The sequence below is a fragment of the Chrysochloris asiatica genome, unplaced genomic scaffold, assembly GCF_000296735.1.
Source record: "Chrysochloris asiatica unplaced genomic scaffold, ChrAsi1.0 scaffold00055, whole genome shotgun sequence".
In the NCBI taxonomy this organism is placed as follows: Eukaryota; Metazoa; Chordata; class Mammalia; order Afrosoricida; family Chrysochloridae; genus Chrysochloris; species Chrysochloris asiatica.
The window spans coordinates 11,924,074-11,943,399 of record NW_006408573.1 but is presented as its reverse complement, the minus strand read 5'-3'; the positions used below and the strand labels follow the sequence as shown (position 1 = coordinate 11,943,399).

At 39.7% G+C, this 19,326-nt stretch overlaps 1 protein-coding gene across 1 annotated transcript in view; it reads left to right on the top strand.

The window, feature by feature from the left end:
* The window catches only part of CDH8 (cadherin 8, type 2), a 534,958-nt gene that overhangs the window by 345,389 nt on the left and 170,243 nt on the right, over positions 1 to 19,326 (top strand). Inside the window, exon 8 of the mRNA XM_006863583.1 lies at positions 2,226 to 2,362. Within this exon, the coding sequence (XP_006863645.1) occupies positions 2,226 to 2,362 (137 nt within the window). The remainder of the gene's footprint in view (positions 1 to 2,225; positions 2,363 to 19,326) is intronic.

Sequence of the window (19,326 nt, the reverse complement as noted above, 5' to 3'; positions counted from 1 at the left end):
CCAATGTTCAGCCAAGCAGTAGATAGGTATGTAGTAAGGACAACCACACTAGTAAGGTATGCTCACTATGGAATGGTGAATCATTAAAAGATCAAAAGGGCAACATTTACCTAAGGACACAGTTGAGAAAGGATGGGAAGGAGGGTGGAATGGAAACAGGAATCAGAGGGATAACTACACAGTACTACTGCAGGGAGGGGACCACAATCGTTGAGATGAAACACAGTGTAGCATTTGTTGAATGGAAAACTGATGGTCTTGTCTGTAAATCTTCACTCGGTTCACAATACAAAACTGAAAACTATTATTGCAAAGTGTTCAATGATGCTTGTCTTTGATGGGAAGGATTTAACAAGGGTGCCTTTTTCCTGTGGCCCTAGGATTTGGATGTGCATATCATTTGTCAAGCAAAAGAAATAGATAAAAAGAGGATCTGTAGCTAGTGCTCTTGCTCCAGCTCTAGCTCTATCTTCATGTTGTTGTTGTCAAGTCAGTTCCGAATCATAGTGACCCTGTATAGCTGCTCTGAGGAGCAGCTGGTGAGCTTGAACCCCCCCCCCACTTGTGGTTCAAACGAACCTTGCAGCCCAGTGCATTAACCCCCACAGCACCACACTAGCACTCTCTATCTATACACACACATACACATCCATCCATCCATACTCTTTAGGATAAAATATACTAAAATATCAACAAAATAAAACTATGGACAGAGAATTATAGGTAATTTATTATTTCTCCTTTTTTAATGATAACATCATCTTATGTTACAGTATATAATAAATATACTTATAAAGAACATGTATCAAAAAAGTAAATGCCCTCAGCAGCAAATAGTCATGGGTTAGTGAGTGATGCTGAATCAGTTCCAACTCTTAGAGACACCTTATATAGGGTTCTGAGGAACCACTGGTGGGTTTGAACTGATGACCTTTTAGTCAGCAGTCCACATCAGGACTCTGTCAGTGGATCAAGACATTCAATTTGCATGTCCTAGGAGGTCACCTTGGGGCCATCATGGCTTCAGCCCACTGTTGGGGAATGGGATCATAACAGGCCCTCCTTTGGGCATATATTATATTTTGTTTAATTTTATTTCACTTCTTATTTATGGGGCAGTCTTTCTAATTATATCTTGTGCTTCTTAAGACATCAGCTTTATTGCATTTAGTCTTCAGTAGCCAAGACACACTCTCTGTGCGTAAAAAAGGCTACTAATAAATCGGATGAAAAAGCTTTTTATATTATCCTAATATCTGGTGTTTCTGAGTCACCATCGTTACTAGACCACAAACATCTTGCTTTTTATCTTATCTGAAAGAGATTTCACAATAGCGGAACTAGTTACTTGTCTATTTAACATTCTTGAATTTGCAGGATTTTTGTTAAAATATGTGTTCCAAATTTTAAAAAACATTTATGAGATAATCATCAACCATTGATTACTGTGGACAGGGACTAACAAACCCATTTTCTATTGCTGTCAAATTGATTCCAATTTACAATTGCCCTATAGGGTAGAGTAGAACTACCTCATAGGCTCTCCAAGATGGTAATCTTTATGGAAGTAGATTGCCACATCTTTCTTCCATGGAGTGACTGGTGGGTTTAAGGTACTGATCATATGGTTAGCATGTGAATACTTAACCATTGTACCACCATGGCTTCTTAGAGACTAACAGGGAACCTAGTTAATTCATTTTATAGTTCAAATGAAAATGAAACAAGCCAACACAACAACTCAACAGCACCAAGAAACCCATAAATGTTACTTAGTCAAATGTAAGCTTAACAAAACACATATTTTCCTTGAGGTGCCATAAATAACACACTGTCTAGCACCATCTTGCTTTTGGGCTTGAGTCCATTGTTTTCTATGATATTTTCTGGTGACTGCTAATTATCACAAGCTGTCCAATAAAAGTGATGGATTGTCCAATTAACTCTTCATCAGCATCCATTTTTGAAGATTCTACTCTATTGAAACTCACGGCAGTTTATGACCTCCTTGTTGCATATGTAGCTTAATGACTCCTTGGACAATAATTATTAAGTTTCTTGCACCCCACTCAGTCATTCTGTTTTACAAATTATGATGCCACTGTGTTCCGTACCTCATTTGACTTCCCAACAACGGCTCTCACAGGATTACTAAAGGTCGGCTGTTGAATGGATAGATTATATATAAACATTGATGGAAATTACCAATGTATCTGTTTTTGTAGGTTCTCCATCGACCGGCATACTGACTTAGAGAGGCAATTCAACATTAATGCAGACGATGGCAAGATAACCCTGGCAACGCCACTGGACAGAGAATTAAGTGTATGGCACAACATAACAATCATTGCTACTGAAATTAGTAAGTGTCTGTGTTTTTTCATTTCTTTCTGGATTTAATTTCTGACTTATAAACGCTGGTAAAGCGTCCCTGCTGCTGGCTGATGTCTTAACATTTGATATTTGTTCCACTTGTTCCCAAGGAGCCTTTAAGTGAATCATCTCTTCATGAAATAACTTAAATTGTGATCAGTTACCAAAAGGTTGCAAGAAATATGGGAAGGAAACAATCTTTTGTCCAAAGAGAAAGGTCTGGTTAAATAAATCAAAGCATAGACATAAAATGGACCATGAAAAGCTATTAAAATAATCTTTTCAATATAGAGGAACATTTCATAGAAAAGAACAGACTATTAAAAAAAAATTTAAGAACCTCACACTGTAATTTAAAGAAATGGGAATCTGATATATATAGTGCATAAAAAAAAATAACTGTTTCTCACTTACTTAAGTTACACATAAATGCATCCACATATACGTGTAACAAGTGCTGTTGGAAACTCCAGACTATCAGTGCAAACTATTTTGGGATGATGAGATTTTTCTGTTTTATTTTGTAGAGTTTAATGTAGTTTACACACTCATCAAGCTATGTACAATTATGTCTTCAATATAAAAACTTTTCATTGATTACATGTAAAAATGTAGATTTGTTTTAGTTTTTGTTTTCTCCCAGGGAGGAGGTTTTGGGATTGTTAACTAGCTTATGTTTGTCTTTCTGCCAGATTTTAATGAGCTTGTCTCCTTTGATTTCACTTAATGTCATTACACCTGAGTTTCTAAATAATAGCTCTGTGGTAAAATGTAATGCTACGCTATCTTTGACAATTTGCACTTCATCTCACCAATTTTGTATTATCCACAAAGTTGCAAAAGGAAAATGATGGTGTTTGTTTATTTCCAAGTGAAATAGATTTTTGCGTATTAATGTGACTGTCTCCTTCCCATGAAGGACTTGATGAGTCCTCCAAAGTTATAAAGAAATCCACCAAAGACAATACACTGTTGGAGAAGATTGGGTAAAGAGAATCTGAATCAAGAAATAAAAACCAGCATTAAGACAGGTTCACAAGCACATGCATAATATAGAGTAATCAGGGGATAATTATAGGATGTAGTCCTCAAAATGAGTTTATGTTCTCTGGCCTCTAATACATAACCAAGGAGACTGTGAAATACACAGCTAACGCTCTTTGGGAGAAGAGTAACCCAGGTGCTCAGGAGAAGCACAGTTTGTCCTTGTTCTGAGATGTAAGGAAAATATCCTTCTTGGAACCTCATAGAAAGAACACAGTGTGAAAGAGCGAAGACATCAGAGGGAAGAATGTCCGTTTCTTACAGCAACCTCAAGTGCCAGCACAGCCAAGATGATTGTCCTTTCAGCTCTGTCTCTTCTGGAAACGGTTGCCTTGAAAACGGTGGTGTTTTTTCTAGCTTAGTAGTACTATTTTCTTCTCTAATTTGTTACTCTGGTGGTAGCTTTCCCTTGGTAAATTAAAGGAAAAAGCAAAGTATATCAACCTATAATGTTACAGTTTTGTTTTTTTTTCCAAGAAGTGTTAACCTTAGCTAGACAGACAAATAAAAAACACCTTACTGCCATTGAGTCAATTCCCACTCATAGTGACTTGCCCCATAAGGTTTCCAAGGCTATATAACTTTATGGAAGCAGACTGCTACGTCTTTCTTCCAATGAGCAGCTGGTGGGTTTGAACTGCTGACCTTTCAGTTAGCAGCAGAGCACTTAACCACGAGTTAGATCATAGAGATGTGAAATTCTTGTCCTTTACAAAACTGAAGCTGCATTATCCTTTAGACCTCTGAAAGAAACTATATTTAGATTTGTTTATGCTTTTATATCTAAAAATCCCCAAAGGACCACAATAAGTTTTCTTAACAGTATGTGAGCATTAATTGCTTGTAAAAGAATGTTCTCATATGTTGACGAAAACATAGCTGACTTGAGTCTTTATCTGTCACTTCCTTAAGAGATGCCTGTACCCAAGAGCTGTGTGTTGGTTCTAAAGAGTAAAAAGAGATTAACACACATAGAAGTGCTTAAGAGAGTTTCCTGGTCGGGGTGGGGAGATCTATACTCATGCAAGGGCAATCACAAGTGAGGGAGACAGGCATCAACGAAAAGAGGGGAGAGGCAAATGAGCTGCTAACTCCACACTGACAAGGGTACCCACTCATTCATTCAGTATTTATTAAGTCTCCACTATTTGACAAGCAATCTTATAGTGACTGGAAGGCTGTTGTTGTTGTTAAGTACCATGGAGTCGGTTCCGACACATAGTGACCCTGCACAGGGTCTCCGAGGCTGTAAATCTTTACAGGAGCAGAATGCCTCATCTTTCTCCCGGGGAATTGCTGGTAGTTTCGAACTGCCAACCTTGAGGTTAGCAGCCCGATTCGTAACCACTAGGCTATCAGAGCTCCTGACTGGAAGGTAGTGGTGAACAAGATAGGCAGAACTCTTGGTCCTCTTTTAGAGTTCCCTTCCCAGTAGCACCTGGAAGAACCAGCCTTTGAAAGGGTAAATTGGAATCTATTGAGATATCCGTTTTTAAAAAGAAGCGTATAATGAGTACTGGGAATTACAAGCAATGGCAAGTCCAAGAATTCACCAAACCCAAACCTTTTAGAGTTGAGTAGATTTCCTATTCATCACAATTCTGTATAGCACTGCCAAGACTACAAGTCTTCAAGGGAGCAGACAGCCTCAGGTTTCTCTTGTGGAGTGATTGATGAGTTTGAACCACCACCGATCTTGAGGTTAGAAGCACAACACTTAAGCCACAGCACTATAAGGGGTCCTTTTTATGTACATGGTGTGAAAAATAAGCAATTGTGAAGCTCCCTCAATGAGTATATAATTATATAAAAGCTTGAATCATAATAAAGATTAAAACATAAAACAAGTATGTAACAGGAAAATTACTAATCAAGATTAGTTGGTGAAATGTTGTTTATATTAGTGTTATAATAAATACAACATAAACTGTGCTGTTGAGTCAGTTTCCTCTCATAGCATAGGGTTTCTGAGGAGCAACTGGTGGGTATGAACTGACGACTGTGTGGGTCACAGTTCAGTGCTGATTCTACGGTGCCACGCCAAGAGTCCAACTTGTCCATTATTGTTGTTTTTAAATGCCATCCAGTGGATCCACCCCCATAGCGACCCTGTATAGGATTTCTGAGGAACAGTTCATGAGCTTGAACCTCCAACCTTGCAGTTCAAACCGACTTTGCAGCCCAGTTCATTAATTCACAGTGCCATACCAGGACTCCAACATGTCTATTAGTCTTATAGATTGTAAAATATCTAATCCAGACTCAAATTCCCCATTGCAATCAAATCTCTTTTGACTCATAGCGACCCTAAAGGACAGAGTAGAACCCACCCCCCTAGGGTTTCTGAGGTTGAAAATAACAATTTTTTTTTTTAACTTCTTACTGTGATTTGAGTGAAAGTTTACTGAGCAAACTTGTTTTCCATTCAGCAATTCATACCCCTTTTGTGCTCCCGATGCTGTTGGTAGTGTCCACAATGTAACAACAGTTTTCCTTCTTCTTGCCTGTAGTGACTGTTTCCATTCAAACTTGTTTCCTAGCCATGCCAGCCTTCTGGGCTTTATCCCTGGGTAAATGGTCCCCTACTGATCTCCTATGGTTTGATTGTGTTCCTACCTCCTTGTGTTGTCCTTTGCCCTATCTGCCTATCATTTGCCTAAAAGTTGAGCCGAGGCTGTAATCTTTGTGGAAACCTATTATCCTAGTGAAGCAGATGATAGGTTTCAGCTACCGACCTTTTGGTTATCAGCTGAGTGCTTAAATATTGTGTTACCAGTGCTCCTCTTAGCTCAAATTTCTCAAACAGAATTGTTGGGGATTGTTTCACTGTTTATTGCTTATTTGATTTTTATTTGTTTATTCAGTGTCTAAAGACTAAACAAATAACATATTCATGTTTAATTCAGTAAACAAAGTTATTTCAGGTTAAACATTTTAAGAAGTATTGAACTATAAACTCACGCATCAATCTGATTTTTTTGAATTAGGAGTGTAGCTTCCTGAGATCAAATAAGAATGAGAGTTTCAAAAGAGAACCTCAACTTTCAGCTGTCAAATAGAAACTGGGTTGTGCAAAACTCTAAGAAAATCAAATGTACAAATACTCATCTTTGTTGAAAATCATGAAATGAAGTCAAAATAATAAGATCACTGAGAATGTAAGAAAAATTGGAATCACAATGAAAATGGCTTAAAAACTTGTTTTGGCTTGGTTTGATTATTTAGCTCCACACATAATGTTTATCTTCCAAAGCCACAGACAAGGTCTTGGGGGAAAGTATTAAAGGGGGATTTATTGCATTTGGTCAAAATGAGTATTTAAATCCACTTAGGACAACAGAACTCCATAGAGGGAACATCTAATAAAGAAATATTCATTCCAAGGAGAACAATTTAAAATTACTCTGAGAACACATTTATCTGGAAAAAAGATTTAAACAAATGAAATTAAGTTAGAACATGGATTTTAGGGAAGTCCATCTGTTATCTCTTAATGAGAATGGAGATGTTGTTCTCTATCCTCATGTGTCAGATTCACTTACCCAAGGCTGAGATGCTCCGTTGTGTGTATTACCCAAGTTCTTTAGCAATAGATCTAGTTTACCATCTCAGAACATCTCATTACTTGAGTGGCAATTAAATGCCCATGTGCTAATAAGTGACTCAACTTGTATTCCATACTTCTGATCAAGTGACAACCCCATTCATTCCTTACAACATGGCTGCCACTTATCATGAGGACAAAGACTTAGGTAAATTTGTTGTTTTTGTTAAGTGTCATTGAATTGTTGCCAATTCATAGTGACCCTGTATAGAGCTTCTGAGTTTGACTGACCTTGAGGTCCGATGCCTATCCTATCGCACTACACCAGGACTCCAAGGTAAATTTAACCAGCCAACAATCATAAATACTGAAAAAGACTAACATAAACCCTACAGTTCACGTTGTGTTGTTAAGTGCCATCTAATCAGTTCTGACTCATAGCAACCTTGTATAGAGTTTCCAAGGAGCATCTGGTGGATTTGAACTACCAATTTCGAGATTAGCAGCCCACAGTTCATTTCACTCTCCCTCTGGTACCGTAGTGGTTACGAATTGGGCTGCTAACCTTAAGGTTGCAGTTAGAAACTAGCAGCAGTTCCGCGGGAGAAAGATGAAGCTTTCTGCTCCATAAAGATTTACAGCCCCAGAAACCCTGAGCAGGATCCCTATGAGTCGGCACCGACTCCACGGGACTTAACAACCACCACAACAAAATTATTTAAGAATATATGGTATTATTAGATGCATTTTTCAAACCAGGTCATTCAGATACAGGGTAAGTAACTTGTCCAGTGTTTCATAGGGAGCAAGAGTTGGGGGTGGGATATGGCAGGGTACAAACTTCTGTGATTTAACTGTAGAATGAATGTTCTTAAACTTCTACAGAAATCTCTCTTAGATTATTGTCTTCTCTTCCTCCCCCTGTATAATTCTAGTTTCTGACACTGCTACATCATTTTCTGAAACAAATAACTGAAATTATTTTCTACTATGCAAATTAGATAGCTTAGACAAGAAAGAGGAAGAGGTGGAAGGCAAAAGCAATACACATTAGATCAGGGTTTTCTGTGCTTATAATTCAAGGAAGAAGTACCACTGAATGGTCAAAGCAGATCATTGGAACTGTTAAGACTGGAATTCGATTCCCATTTTGTTGTTAAGTGGGGTCGGTCTGTTCTCTTAGGTAGACCACACTCTGTGGGTTTGAACTGCCAATCTTTCAGTTAGCAGCCAACCACCTCAGCATTGTGCCACCATGGTACCTTTAAATGAAGTCACTTGCCTGTAATTTTGCCCATTGCCGATTGGACAGGCAGTGTCTCACGTGAGTTACGAAGGGTTCAGAAAACGTTGTGGCTAAGGAGATGGGTGCTGGCAATATTGTGAAGGGAAATCGGTGATGTAAGGAAGAAAGGAGGGAAACCCTCTGATGTAATGGAACTGGAGCATGCAATTGGCATTTACAGAAAGAACACTACTTTTGGCTACCTGAAAGAATTTCAAAGCAGGAAGCATATAATTGCCCATTAAATTAATCTCTCTGAGTTAGTGATAATGCATTGCTCAGGCCCACTAGAGTGGGCTGCACACAATACTGCAAATGAAGCTTTCTACTAATGATGGTTAAATCTCCTAGGGAACACACTAGTTTGATAGTGCTTAAGGAATGTTTCTTCCTGGCATGGGGCCCAGTTGCTAGAATAATTGCATTGTCCAAATCAGTCTACTTAGGATAAATATATCTTTACAGGCATCCCATTGTTTAGGAGAATCTTGGGTTCTGGAGTTGGAAGGAAAACCCAGCACTTAAACATATTTTGCCATATAACCTTGAGGCCATCATTTCTTCTCTTTTGTTTTGTTTTCTCTTCTGTGAAATGAGGCTAATAATTGTTCCTTCAATTCATGGGTGTAGAGAGAATTATGCTCAATATGATGGTATTGTATCTCTTGTTGTTGTTGTTAAGTGTCATTGAGTTGGTTCCAACCCATAGCAACCCTGTATAAGATTTCCAAGGATCGACTGGAGAGCTTGAACCACCGACCTTGTGGTTCAAGTGACTTTGCAGCCCAGTGTGTTAACCCTCAGTGCCCCACCAGGACTCCATATCTCTTAGCACAGATGAAATAAGTAACATTTAGGGAATAAAAGAAACAACAGACCTGTTCCTGGTGCATTGATTTCAACTCATGGTGACCCCATAGGACAGAGTAGAACTGCCCCAGAGGGGTCTCCAACACTGCAGTCTTTATGGAAGCTGACATATGCCATATATTACTATTGTGGAACAACTGTTGGGTTTGAACTCCTGATCTTTTGGTTACAGCTGAGGACTTAACCACTGTACCACCAGGGCACCTCAGCCTTTAGAAATTGTTGGCTGAATTGCTTGTGTTCTTATTAATCCAGTCAGTCGGTTCCATTAATGTTTCCATTGCTTTCGTCTTTGGCCCCTTAGTCTCATCTAGTCTACTTGGAATGGTGACCCAGATTCAGATAGTCCATATAGATTTTAATCAGGCACTCTTGAAGAATGTTATTATTTTTCCAATGTTTTATTTTGAATTAAGTGAAGGTTTATAGAGCAGATCACTAGTTTTGCTTCAACAAATCATACATTCCATTGTATTCCAAGAATTGCATTTCCCTCAGTGCAACACCACTTATTCCGCTTCCTCCCGATGTTTGGTGTTTCCACTTTTTCTTCTTTTTCTGCCCTTTTGAATTTTGTCCTTGGGTAAATACTGCCCTTTTTATCTCAAATGGTGGAACATTCTATGGTATGAGTATCTCTCTAGTGTTGTTGTCCCCTATATACCTACTTATTGCTTGACTAAAAGTGAGTCACAGAAATTAGCTCCGTTCCAGACCTAAAGGGTTCCACGGGCCATAGTCTTGGGTTCCACCAGTCTCTATCTGGCCAGTAAGACTGAACTTTTTTTTTTTTACTGATTTTGAGTATTGGCCCACAAATTTTTCTCTTTCTATCCTGGACTTTCAAACATGAGTCCTTTCAGGGCAGTTGGTAGTAGTAACCAGACACCATCGAGTTCTTCTGGTCATAAGCTCATGTAGTCCATTAGACTAATAGACAATTAATTACTCTACTGGATTAATTGTATCCAAGTGTCTTCAATTTTCATCACCCTTCTTTTCCATGATTCCAGTTGGTATTCACCAAAGTAGGATGTAGAACATTGTCTTTGTGGACTGTGTTATGCCAATTGACCATAGTGTCCACCAAGACTATGGTCTAGACTCCCGAGGTCTAGCAATTCATTGCCTCAAGGTGTTTTGTAATGTCTAGGAAGTTTTTGTAATTGTCCCCAGTATGTTCCAGTGCATTCATGGATATATTTGCAGCAAATGTAAATACTCATATACAAATATATTAGAATTATATTATGAGTGGTACCACCTTAGTGCTAACCTAGAAAAGAACAGAAGGTAAGAAGAGACCCTGCCCCTATGTTTTGCTCTTTATATACCAACCTCCCCACAGCCTCAACAATGTCTCTTATTTGGGAAGGGAAGTTAGAGAAATATAGAAAGGAGATAAGCAAGCACCAAAGCTATGTATAACGAAGAAATTTAAAGAAAAACCGAAACAGCATTGAGGAGAAAAAGGCCAGGAAAGTGGAGCCAAGGATTTTTTTTTTCCCAACACGACAATATACCCGCTCGTTCTTTGAGGGTAGCAAGGACTGTCCTACAAGAAATTTGCTGGAAAAGGTTAGCCCAGTCACCTTACTGCCTAATCTTGACCTTTGGATTTGTTTATGTTCCCTGAAATTCAAAGAACATTTGAAAATAGCAAAATTTGGGTCCCTTAAGAATGGCCAAACTGCCATTTTGATATGGTGTAGATGGAAGAGCACAGGATTCTTCAAGGAAGGGTTAGAGAGCTGGAAACATCGCATTCAGAAGTGTAGAGACCTAGGTGGTGGATGTGTCAAGAAACAGTAGCTTCACAGTTTAATATTTTTGTTTAATATAGGTTTTTGTGACTTTATAGCAATACATTTTGACTTGCCCTTGTAAAGGAAATGGGAAACCTATGCGAATACCTTTATAAATATGTGATGAGTGTTTGATATAAGTGTGTGATAACACTCTGTTTAGCATACGATAAACTTTTTTTTAATAATGCTAATACTAGTGCCAATCATTAAATGATGCTTGTAAGGTTGATAGTAGATGTTAAATTTATCCTTTTGACACAATCAAAATATATGCCAAGAAGTGATTTTTTTAAATGAAGTAAAATAACTAACCTCATCTTTTTAACATCTTCCACATTTTACACTTGTTTATGAAGTATACCCATGAGATTATTCTGAGCATATTTCTTATTTGTGATATGTAGACAGCAGGAGAGACAGCATTCTTCATCTGACAGTACTATCTTAGCCAGATAGGCAACTTGGCGCTGCGGGTTAACGTGCAGGACTGCAAGGTCAATTTGAACCGCAGAGTCAGTGGTTCATACTCACCAGCCACTCCTCAGAAACTCTGTACAGGGCTGCTATGAGTCAGAATCGATTCAATGGCACTTAACAACAAGATCAACAGATTTCTATGTTAAAAGTTCTTATTAATCTATTTTCCTTCACATGATAGGCCACAGCTGATAATACAAACTTACTTGCTTACATCTTTGGAAACACGTTGCAAGAGAAGAAATAGATAAGATCCTTGCTTGCCTGAAACATTGTATTATTGCTTTATTATTGATCCCCATTTTATCCTGAGGGTCTAACCACAGTGCTTAGATGCCCAATATAATTATTTGCTTAATGAATGAGTGAATAAATAAAATAATGAATTAAAACTGCTGGTGAGTACCCTGATGAATTCTAAATACAGCACCTATTAATTGATCAGTGGTAAGGGTCTTTGATTGAATGCATCCCCACTTAGCCCTTTGTTAAAAGTCTCAAGAAGACAGGCAAGCACACACTAGGACTTCCTAGATTTTTTCAAGTTATCCTTTCCCCAGTGTCTAAAGCTGTAAGGGTAAGAATGACTTACTGTGCTCTCCTTGTATGATAATTATGGGACACTGACTGGGCTCACAGGGAAGGATTCCCGTGGTGTATTCACCGATTTAGGGAACCAGTGAGCATGAGAAAGGAGCTGGGAGGGAGGTGAGTCAGGTTCCCTCACCCTTTCCCCAGGAATCCAGGCTTCTTCCTAGGAGCCTTTTTCTCTTGCTTTCTGAGAGACTTGAGGCAAGCCTTGAATAATGCCAGCCCACACTTCATTACCCAACAAGCCCGTTTATCGTTTAATCTAATCTCTATTGAACAAGTGGAAGTAGGTTACAAAGCAGCAAAGCCAAAAGAATGAAAATACAGCACGTTTCTGATTATAGGAATCCCTAATCCAAAGCTTAGAAAAGGGGCTAAAAATAGGCACCAATTTAATCTTTACCCACCCCTACATACCTGGGATTTCAGTTCTGGGTCAGGTAGACAAAAAACAAAGCAAAGCTAATATACTGTTATGGTCAAGTTAAATCTGGCTCATGGCGACCCCAATCAGAGGAGACTTGAGCTCTGTGGAGTTTTCTACGACCAGTTTTTCAGTAGAGATCACCAGGACTTTATTCCAAGGTCCCTCTGAGTAGATCAAACATCCAGTTCATTGGTTAGCAATCAAGTATGCTACCTGTATTTAAACTACGATACTACTTGGCTTCTATTTTATTTGGGGAGTAGAGTATTACATCACTCATGGTGCTCAGATCTGCTGGTCCTTAGAGTCTCTGTTGAACAAGGATCCACCTCACCTGTTGCCCGGGGTCAAGGGTTATGCAGTTTGTCAAGAGCAAATGTTCCAACGGTTCCATTTACGCCTGCCATTCTGCTCACTTCGGGATTTAAATGAACTGTGAACAAAGAAAGAAACATCCTTTAAACACCAGCTTAGAGCCACACACTGTACTGCACACTTCCCAAGAATTGTTTTCTTTCAGCCTCACAGAAACCTAATGAGGAATGATAAGGAAACAGACCCTGAGATGCAGAATGACTACCTAGGTTCACGCAGACAAAATAAACAGAACATCTCACCAGAACGTAACACTGCTATCTCCTCACAACACTAGTATTGCTCTAAGTCCGTAATTAAATAAATGCCAAGATCAGATAGGTTTCAGCTCATTTCAATACTTAATGTGTCTCTATAATGAGTTAAACCTTGCAGTCCAGCTCATTAACCATATCACAACCGTAATGAGTTAAGGAGTCCTGGTGTGGCGCTGTGGGTTAATGGACTGGACTGCAAGGACGGTTTGAACCGCGAGGTTGGTGGTTCAAGCTCACCAGCCACTCTTCTCGGAAACCCTGTGCAGTCTCTCTATGAGTTGGAAGCAACTCGGCGGCACTTAACAACAACAACAACAAATAAAGAGTTAAAGGAGTTCTGGTAACATAGTGGATTATGAGCTGGGCTGCTAACTGCAAGGTCTGCAGTTCCAATCTACCAGCCCTTCCTCAGGAGAAAGAGGAGAGTTTTCATAGCCATAAAGATTTACAGCGTCGGAAACCTGTGCAGTGTCGGTGTGACACAGAACCGATTCAATGGTACACAACCACCATCATTATAATGAGTTAAGGAGTCCTGGTGTGGCACTGTAGGATAAGCACTAGACTGCTAACTAAAAGTTCAGTGGTTCAAACCCACCAGCCACTCCTCAGAAACTCTAAACAGGGTAGCTATGATGGCAACTAAAAACAACTACGTAGTGAGTTAAAGGAGTCCTGGTAATGCTGTGCGTAAGGTGTGGGGCTACCAATTGCAAGGAATGCAGATGAGGCTGTCTGCTCCCATAAAGATTTACAGTTTAATAAACCCACTCTCAACACATGGCAGCAGCAGTCAGGAAATCAAATGACATATTGCATTAGGCATATCTTCTGCACAAGACCTCTTTAAAGTATTCAGAATCCAAGAAGTCACTTTGAGGACTAAGGTGCACGTTGTATTTTCAATAGTCTCATATGCATGTGAAAATTAGACAACGAGTAAGGAAAAGTGAAGCATTGATATGTTCAAGTTATGGTGTTGAAGGAGAATATTAAAAGTACCATGGAGTGCCAGAAGAACAAACAAATCTGTGTTGGAAGAAGTATAGCCAGAATGCTCCTTAGAAGCCAGGATGGCCATATGTCATCTCTCATACTTTGGACATATTATCGAGAGAGGTCAGTCCCTGGAGAAGGACATCATGTTCAGTAAAGTGGAGGATCAGCAAAACAGAGGAAGACCCCCAATGAGATGGACTGGCTGGCCTAGTCGCAGAAGCAATGGGCTCAAGAATAACAATGATTGTGGAAATGATATAGGAGTAGGATTGTCTTGTGCATAGGGTCACTATGAACTGGAACCAACTCAATGGAACCTCACAGCAGCAAACACTATGTAGGGTCACTGTGAGTCAGAACTGACTCGATGGCAGTTGAGTTTTGTTTTTTATTGCACAATGGGTTAAGAATTCAATATTGAGAAAACAGTGGACATATTTTCTTCTCCTTTAAGCAGTAAGACAGAGCAAAGAAGCAGAAGTATAGCCAATATGTTCTTAGAAGTGAGTCTGGTGAAACTTCATCTCGCTTACATTACCTTGTCTTCCGTAAAGACAGATCACTAGAAAAGAACATGCTTCATAAAGTAGAAAAACAGAAAACCAAACAAACGCATTGACATCCAGTCAGTTCCCACATAGTAGCCATGTAAGACAGTGTCAAGCTGCTCCCAGGGTTTCCGGAGCTATAAATCTTTACAGAAGCAGATGTTCTCATCGTTCCTTTGTGGAGCAGCTGGTGGGTTTGAACAACCAATTTCATAGCTAGCATCCCAGTGTTTAGCCCACTGTGCCAGTAGGAATCCTTGTTTAAAGTAGAGGGTCAGAAAAAAGGAGAGAACCTTTCCAAAATGTAATAGTTGCAACAGTGGGCTCAAACATATCAACAATTTTGAGGCCGACAAAGAACTGGACAGTGTTTTGTTCTGTTACAGATAGGGTTGTCATAAGTTGGCGCTAACTTGGCAGCACCCAAATGGAGGCCTGGTGTGGCACTGTAGGTTAATGCATCAAACTGCAAGGTCAGTGGTTCAAGTTCACCAGCTGCTTGGAAACCTTATACCAGGTCGCTATGGGTCGGAATCGACTCAACGGCACTTAATAACAACGACAATAATAGCAACAAAGAAGTTGAGCTGTAGAAGACTACTTTAAGGCCTGTATTAAAATTCTAGAATGTCATTTACCAAAAAGGCATGTAATTTTTAGTCATTTGGAATACCTCCATTGGACACGAGAGATGGTAGTATTTTCTGGGACATTTCCCTGGGACAGGTGTGTTTGCATCAGGAGTGTAAAGTAACAAGATCGTTTTGTCTAGAGTTCCATTGAAAAATCAGAGTTTGTCCATGATCAAGGAAAGGAGATCTTAGAATATACTCTGAAGATAAAGGCAATTGGGGAAGAAGATTTGGTCACAGTGAATGTCACAAGTCATGGTTGCTTTGGATGTCTTATCAAGGACCTTATCTTTGTTATGTATAAGTGGTGGTTCGTGGTTATGTACCGTGGAGTCAGTTCCGACCCATAGCAACCCTGTACATGGTTTCCGAGGCTGTAAATCTTTATGGGAGCAGAAAGCCTCATCTTTCTCCCATGGAACAGGCTGGTAGTTTCAAACTGCTGACCTTGCGGTTTGCAGCCCGATTCATAACCTCTATGCTCTGTATAAGTGGAGCCCATGCAATGCAAAGGAATATATAATTCACAGGTGTCAAGTCACTTCAGACTCCTGGTGACCCTGTAAGTCATGATAGAACTGTCCCTTAGGGTTTCCAAGCTTCTGAATCTTTAAAGAAGCAGATGGTCTCATGTTTCCTCCACAGAGTGAATGGTGGGTTTGAACTGCTGAACTTTCAGTTATCAACCTAACACTTAACCCATTGTGCCACCAGGGCCTTTTGAGAGATACCTAGTACTCAAAATTTTAATATTCAGATTTACAAATAGCATATGGAGGGAGTATGAAGAATTAGGTGACCCAAGGTATGTAAAATAGGGGGGAAATATTATTTTTATAATCTGATGGTGTGTAAAAATTTCTGTTGCATTAGAATGACCTGGCAGCCTTGCTAAAACAAAAGTTACTAGGATAAGAAGTTTAATTTCTAACAAGTCCCCAAGTGAGTCCTACATTGTTGGTCTAGGGACTAACTTCCCTTTATAATCCACAGCTGTTATCCATGCAGTCCTAATTCAGAATAAAACTAAAACTATGGCATTGGTGGTGGAGTTTCGACAGAAGATGGCATCTGGATAAAACTAATGAGGAAAGAAAGAAAGAAAAAAAAAACCAACTACTACTACTGGAGATAGCAGTCTTTGCTAACCAGGACAAAATTAATTATACTATTGAAGGTGTTGCTCTATGCTGGGTATGAGGCAGGGTTCTAGCCATTTATATGCCCTTTATCATGTGTAAATTTCACAAACACTCCATGACTCAATGCAAGACGTTCTGTCATCAGATAAAGCAAAGATGACAGTGTCTGCATTTGACCCTAGATTTTCCTGATCTTCAGTCCAATCTCTTAATTGTAGCCTGGTTGCTATTGAAAAGTACCATGTGTCTGTTAACAAGCCAAATTGTGTCGAAGGTGACCCAGAACTTCTCAAGTCGAAGAGTTGAGGCTTCCCTGAACTTGTTGCTAAATGCCGTCGAGTGGGTTCAAACTCATAGTGGACCCTATATAGCAGGGTGGGGAACATCCAACCCATGGACCATTTTGTTGTTGTTTTAGTTATGTGCCGTGGAGTCGGTTCCAACTCATAGCGACCCTGTGTACAGGGTTTCTGAGGCTGTAAATCTTTCTGGGAGCAGAAAGCCTCATCTTTCTCCCACGGAGCCGATGTTAGTTTCGAACTTCTGACCATGAGATTAGCAGCTGGTTATGTAACCACTACGCTACCAGAGCTCCTTATAAGGCCCTTGAAATAATTTGGTCTGACCTTGCCAAGGCAACTGCAGTTCTAGCCATCACATTGGTGGTGGTGATGGTTATGTGCCATGGACTCGGTTCCGACTCTTAGCGACCCTGATAGGGTTTAAAAGGCTGTAAACTTTACAAGAGCAGAAAGCCTCATCTTTCTCCCGTGGAACAGCTGGTAGTTTTGAATTGCTGACCATGAGATTAGCAGCCCGATTCATAACCACTACGCTACCAGAGCTCCTTAGCCCATCACATTACTGGTGAGTTAATTCAATGTTTGACCAAATATAGCTGGCTAATTTTTAAGTTGATAATTTCGCTTGACCAGTGACTGATGTTATAAATTTTGGCAGAAAAAAGATTCCCCACTCCTGTTGCATAGAATTTCTGAGGCTGTAAATCTTTGTGGGAACAGAAAGCCTCATCTTCCTCCCACAAAGGGGCTGGTGGCCTCCAACTGTTGACATTGTGGTTCACAGTCCAGTGCTTATCCTACACAGCCAATGTGCTCCCAACTAGTTCTTCATAAAAGAGGTTTGAAACCAGTGGAATATTATCTTGGGTCACCTATCCTCTAAGTAATGAAATTGAGACATGCACTTTAGATGGGAGTAATGAATTTTACATTTAATTCTATGAATCTGCTTTTGGAGGAATTTGGATGTTTAAGAAATCTCATGTTTCTAAAATTTTACATAATTTTATGTGACTGATACTGTGACTGATATCGCAGTATGAATAGGTATAGAATGATGCCGAAGCTTGCTCCACACCTCTGCTGTCATAATTTGACAATTGGTGCCTAACTATAGTCTGCAGAAGGAAGGCATGGAGCAAAGCAATGGATGACAAGCTCAGGAGGAAAATGCCTTGGACTTTGAAGTCAAGAAAATATGAATTCCAATGTATCTTCCAGTAGCATGCAAAACTGAAACTCAGACAATTTGCAGACCTATCAACTAATTTGTTATTTTATATCAAATGGGAAATATAATATTTAATAGAAAATGAATTCAATGGGTTGATTATAAATATATAGATACATATGAGGGGGCTTCAAAATGTTGCTGGAAAAAATTGAATCAAAGATAATGGAATATTTCCAGGAACTCTCTGAAGCCCCCTGGTATATATACTCTTAAAAGCTTCAAAATATTTGTGGAAAAATTCCATTATATTTCAATTCAGTTTTTTCATGAACGTTTTGAAGTCCCCTTTTATATAGAACTACCTATGGAGTCTTGGTGTGCCTCTATGGGATAATGCACTGGAATGCAACGTCGGTTTCAACTGCTAGGTCAGTGGTTCAAATTCACCAGCTGCTTCTTGGAAACCCTACTTACACAGGATAGCTATGAGTGGGAATTGAGTCGACGAGACTTAAAAACAACAATAGCAGCATACGCATAAGAGTCTTGGTGAGGTACTACAGGGTAAGCACTGGACTGTTAACCAGAAGGTCGGTGGTTCAAAACCACCAGCTTCTTCTTGGAAACCTTGTACAGGGTTCGCTATGGATCAACAGCACATGGCATTAACATTATATACATCTATGTGTCTGTCTGTCTGTCTATCTATCTATCTATCAGTCATCTGGTGGAACTGACTCCTGTCTATCACTAGGTCAACAGTTCCAACCCCCCAGCTGCTCCTAGAAGAAAGTTGCAGCTGTCAGCTTCTATAAAGATTGACAGTCTGGCCAACTAAGGGGCAGTTCTGCTCTGTTTTATAGGGTCACTATTTGGAACTGACCCAGTGGCAGTGAGTTTTGAATCTATCTAAATAGCTAGAGGAGTCCAGCTGTGATGCTGTATGATAAGTCTTGGACTGCTAACCACAAGGTTGGTGGTTCAAACCCATCAGCTGCTCCTTGGAAACCCTATTCAGGATCATTGTGAGTCAGAACCAATTCAACGGCAATTAACAACACTATATCTCTAATAGAGAGATGGAGTTCTGGTGTGGCACTGCTGGATACACACTGGACTGCTAACCACAGGTTGGCAGTTCAAACCCTCCAGCCACTCCATTTAAACTCAATGCAGGGACGCTATGAGTCAGAACCGAATCAATAGCACTTAGTAATAACAACAATAGAGACAGGAAGGTAGGTAATTAGGTAGGTAGATAAATCCATATGTCGATTACCTACCTTCCTGTCTCTATGTTGTTGTTGTTACTAAGTGCTATTGATTCGGTTCCGACTCATATATAAGGAGCTCTGGTAGCGTAGTGGTTACCAATCGGGCTGTGAACCTTAAGGCCACCAGTTCGAAACTACCAGCCACTCCGCGGGAGAAAGATGAGGTGTTCTGCTCCCATAAAGATTTACAGCCTCGGAAACCCT